Source organism: Coenobita brevimanus, chromosome 57 (assembly GCF_032717465.1).
Source record: "Coenobita brevimanus isolate Jiangsu-jjx chromosome 57, ASM3271746v2, whole genome shotgun sequence".
NCBI lineage: Eukaryota > Metazoa > Arthropoda > Malacostraca > Decapoda > Coenobitidae > Coenobita > Coenobita brevimanus.
In genome coordinates, this window is record NC_137010.1 from 54,776,860 (window position 1) to 54,782,219 (window position 5,360).

At 42.6% G+C, this 5,360-nt stretch overlaps 1 protein-coding gene across 1 annotated transcript in view; it reads right to left on the reverse strand.

Moving 5' to 3' along the window:
* The window catches only part of LOC145402152 (LHFPL tetraspan subfamily member 7 protein-like), a 6,552-nt gene extending 3,585 nt beyond the window's left edge, over positions 1 to 2,967 (reverse strand). The window contains exon 1 of the mRNA XM_080274273.1: positions 2,571 to 2,967. Within this exon, the coding sequence (XP_080130399.1) occupies positions 2,571 to 2,967 (397 nt within the window). The remainder of the gene's footprint in view (positions 1 to 2,570) is intronic.
* Between the last annotated feature and the right edge of the window lie 2,393 nt (positions 2,968 to 5,360).

Genomic DNA, 5,360 nt, shown 5'->3' on the forward strand with positions numbered 1-5,360 from the left:
ATAAAATAAATTGCTTAGGAAAAGATGTTTGAGAAGGATTTACAGTATGTAACAAAGACGACAAGATGTAATAAGCAAAATAAATCGCTTACAAAAAGGTGTTAGGGAAAAATTAATGTAACAGAAGAGGAGAGTAAGGTGTAATAAGCAAAATAAATCGCTTAGGAAAAGGTGTTAGGGAAGGATTTATATAACACAAAAGGACGGCAAGGTGTAATAATCAAAATAAATCGCTTAAGAAAAGGTGCTACGAAAGGATTTATGTAACACTTCTTCGTGATTAGCATCATATTCTGGTAGTCTGGTGTTAATAAGACAATACTACGGTTCTACATCCTTTCCACAGCACTTCTTCGTGACTAGCATCATATTCTAGTGTTAATAAGACAATACTACGGCTCTACATCCTTTCCATAGCACTTCTTCGTGACTAGCATCATATTCTAGTGTTAATAAGACAATACTACGGCTCTACATCCTTTCCATAGCACTTCTTCGTGACTAGCATCATATTCTAGTGTTAATAAGACAATACTACGGCTCTACATCCTTTCCATAGCACTTCTTCGTGACTAGCATCATATTCTAGTGTTAATAAGACAATACTACGGCTCTACATCCATTCCATAGCACTTCTTCGTGACTAGCATCATATTCTAGTGTTAATAAGACAATACTACGGCTCTACATCCTTTCCATAGCACTTCTTCGTGACTAGCATCATATTCTAGTGTTAATAAGACAATACTACGGCTCTACATCCTTTCCATAGCACTTCTTCGTGACTAGCATCATATTCTAGTGTTAATAAGACAATACTACGGCTCTACATCCTTTCCACAGCACTTCTTCATGACTAGCATCATATTCTAGTGTTAATAAGACAATACTACGGCTCTACATCCATTCCATAGCACTTCTTCGTGACTAGCATCATATTCTAGTGTTAATAAGACAATACTACGGCTCTACATCCTTTCCATAGCACTTCTTCGTGACTAGCATCATATTCTAGTGTTAATAAGACAATACTACGGCTCTACATCCTTTCCATAGCACTTCTTCGTGACTAGCATTATATTCTAGTGTTAATAAGACAATACTACGGCTCTATATCCTTTCCATAGCACTTCTTCGTGACTAGCATGATACTGGAGCGTTAAGTACAACCGGTTATAACTCAAAATTCAAAATGGAGAGATGGCAAATTTGAAATCAAGTTTGAATGAAGAAGAGGAATATGACAAGGATAGCAAGAGGAGGTGACCCAACCCTACTTTTAAAAAATACAGGAAAAATACTTGCACTACATGTATTGGTAGTGGTAGGTGGAAGGCCATCATCCACTCACTTGATGTAGTGCTGCCTACTTCTTCCTTAGCCTTTATCATTCTTTTTCTGTGCCTGCCCTCCTCTCTTCCTATTTCTCCCATCTTTCCTGTCACTTCTTATTGCTTTTCTTTCCTTTACAGGTGGCTTTACATTGAGTGACAAGCCAAATGGTTTCCTGTAAGCCAAGAAACCATTTACAACGCTGGATGGTAACCATATAACTAAACCATACGTGCTCTCTACGTGTCAACAAGTGGGTTGGTGGAGGGTTAGTGCCCCTCCACGTAAAACAAATAACTCAAAGTCAAATGACCACCCCTTACAGGATTATGGCGTCTGGCAATAGATAGATAGATAGATGGATAGATAGATAGATAGACAGAATATGCACTTAAACACAGCTTACACAACACGTCTTCTTACTTATAATGCAAAATGTATGGGACCAAAACTGAAACAAATATATTTTTTTAATGAATTTCTGGAAAACAAAAAAAACATGAATATTTATTGTATACTGATTTCGTGCGGCTGAAAGTGAAAATCATGACCCGTTTTGCATCATCATCTGCGGTACACCAATATCTGAATGAAAAAGCAGAGGCACAGCAGATGAATAACACTGTAGGTAGGGAGAAGCAGAGGCACAGCAGATGAATAACACTGTAGGTAGGGAAAAGCAGAACGACAGCAGATGAATAACACTGTAGGTAAGGAAAAGCAGAACGACAGCAGATGAATAACACTGTACGTAAGGAAAAGCAGCAGAGCAGATGAGTAACAACTGTAGGTAAGGAAAAGCAGAGGCACAGCAGATGAATAACACTGTAGGTAAGGAAAAGCAGAGGCACAGCAGATGAATAACAACTGTAGGTACTGTATGAAAGAGTAGAACGACAGCAGATGAATAACAACTATAAGAATGGACGATAAAAACGACAACATAATTCTGGATTCTTTTTTCCCCGGCATTCTCAAAAGGACACATATCAAGCACTTCTTACATAATGTCTATATACCTTCAGATATCAGATGTCAGGTAGGCTGGGGTCAATAGGAACCCATCACCCCTATAAACCAAAAGTAGAGGCAGATCCAGGAACACCCCCATCACCTCCCTATAAACTACCTAGCCAGTCAGGAAGGTAGGCAGCAGGACAGATCCCTAGTTCTATGGTAACACATGAAAAAATGGTTACATGAGGCTCACCTTCTACCGTAACTGGATTTCACCTCACCTGCCACCGCTTGTATATTGCCGGAGACCTGTGCCAGCGCCGCCCGTGCCTGTGTGGAGGGTAGGAAGGGTGTGACAAGGATAGCCAGCCCCGTTAACCCCAGCAGCGCCCCTCCGCCTCCGTACAGGGCCCCCACCATCACCCACACCGTAGAGGGGAGGGCGGAGGCAATGTCCCCAGCGGCCTCTCCCAACTGGGCGCATTTTTCCTCCTCCTTCCCGCCCACGCACCACGTCCACACCCCGAACGCCGCCGGGGGGTGCGTGCGGGCGTGTCTGACGAACCAGGCGGGCGTGAAGAGGGCGGCGAGGGAGGAGATAGCCACCAACAACGTGACCCCCGCCCACAAGGCCACCACGCCCCAGGAGGTCGACCAAACCCACCCTCGAACCTTCATCACTTCCGTCACCGTTCGATTTTCTCTCCATTGACTGAGTGGATGGTTCCCTGGGCCCTTGAGTGAGAGATGGAGAGAGACTGTTCCTTAATTTTCAAAGTTCCGTCATCCTTCTCTCTCCTTCTCCGCCGGTAAGTCAGTTTGAATATTCGAACACACTGCACAGTAACGAAAAAAAACCGTCTTCAGTTGCCACGGACTGTTTTTTACTATTTTCTTCTATATTTGCAATTCTTTCTCGTCTCCTTGGTTGCTATTATTATTTTTCCAGCCTTCCAAAATATTCCACGTCTTTTCATGGATTTTAAAACACACTGGAGTCTTCACTATCGAATGGCGGGTAATTTGAATGGGTTTTGGAAGGAGTCAATGTCTTCTGTGTCACCATCGTTGTTGGCTTCGTAGGGAAACAAATATGTCTTTATCACAACAGAAAAACGTACATACATACATACATATACACACATACATACATACATACATACACACATACATACATACAATATATATCCATACATACACAGTTAAATACATAGGCTACAATACACACACCTATATATATATATATATATATATATATATATATATATATATATATATATATATATATATATATACCTAGGCTGCTTCCCCCAAGGAAAGGGAGGTAGCCGAGACAGGACGACACACTCTTCATTTACTCATCCATTTAAACACATTCATTTGCATCTTAGCCCCAAAGGGGAGGACGGACAGATCCTCACCGCACCACACCACACAAGGGTCAACTGCGCAATGCAATCAGTGACATCCGCAGCAGGGCCCGATAGCAGAACTGGTTTACCCCTGCCACATCATAACAGACCCATCCCCTTACCCGCACCTGACCTGACTAGCTGATCAGACCAAATGCGGGAGGATATCCCCTCAGGGCTGCGTCATCACTTATTTATTCACAAATTTCTCTCCATTTATTTCTGTCACGAACAGCCACTCTTCCTTGCTCAACAGACATCCCTCTCGCATCCAGCGCTCTCTTCACACTGTCCATCCATCCTATTCGTGGTCTTCCTCTCAGCCTTACACCTCTCACATCAGATCTAGTTATCTTTTTCACCAATCTCTCATTATCCATTCTCTCCATATGCCCAAACCATCGCAACACCCTCTGCTCAACTCTACCAACCATCTCCCGAACAACTCCAGTTCTCCTTCGCACTTCATCATTTCGCACCCGATCCATGCGCGTCACTCCACACATACTCCTCAGACACCTCATCTCCATTACATTCAAACTTTTCCTCTCTGCTACACCCATATTCCATGTTTCAGCCCCATATAACGCAGTCAGTACCACAACACCCTCATACAGTCTTCTCTTTACATCCATTCTAAGCGAACGACATCTAAACACTTTTTTCATTCCTCCCAGCACCTTTCCCACTTCATTTATTCTAAACTTCACTTCTGCATCTATTCTTCCATCCACAGCAACATGTGACCCTAGATATTTAAAACAATCTACCTCCTCAAGCAACTCACCATTCAAAACTATATTCATCCCCCTACCATCTACCAACCTCGTACACTTCATCACTTTACTCTTATTCTCATTTACTTTCAATTTCCTCCTTTCACACACCCTACCAAACTCCTCTACCAACTGTCTCAATCTCTCCTCTGAATCAGTCACCAGTGCAGTATCATCTGCAAACAGCAGCTGCTTCAGATTCCACTCTCCACCATCAACATTCACCAGACTCAGACCTTCACCTAAAACTCTTGCATTCACCTCCCTTACAACACCATCCATGTAAATATTAAACAACCAAGGCGACATCACACATCCCTGTCGCAGCCCCACTCTGACAGGAAACCAATCACTCACAGCATTTCCCACTCTTACACACGCTTTACTATTTACATAAAAACTTTTCACCCCTTTTAGTAACCTACCATCAAGTCCATACAATCTTAAAACAGTCCACAAAGCCTCCCTATCAATTCTGTCATACGCTTTCTCTAAATCCATAAATGCCCAAAACACATCCTTGCCTTTAGCTAAATACTTTTCACACACTTGTCTCACAGCGAACACCTGATCAACGCATCCCCTCCCTCTCCTAAAGCCACACTGCTCATCACCAATCACTCCCTCTGTACCCTCTCTAACTCTCATAATTAACACTTTACCATACACCTTACCTACAACACTCAACAGACTTATACCCCTAAAGCTAGTACATTCATACTTATCACCCTTGCCTTTATACAATGGGACCACACAAGCACTTGCCCAGTCAACTGGCATCATACCTTTCTCAAAGCACACATTCAACAATCTTACTAACCAGTCAACAATAGTCACTCCACCACCCTTCAGGCATTCCACAGCACACCCATCCATACCTGCA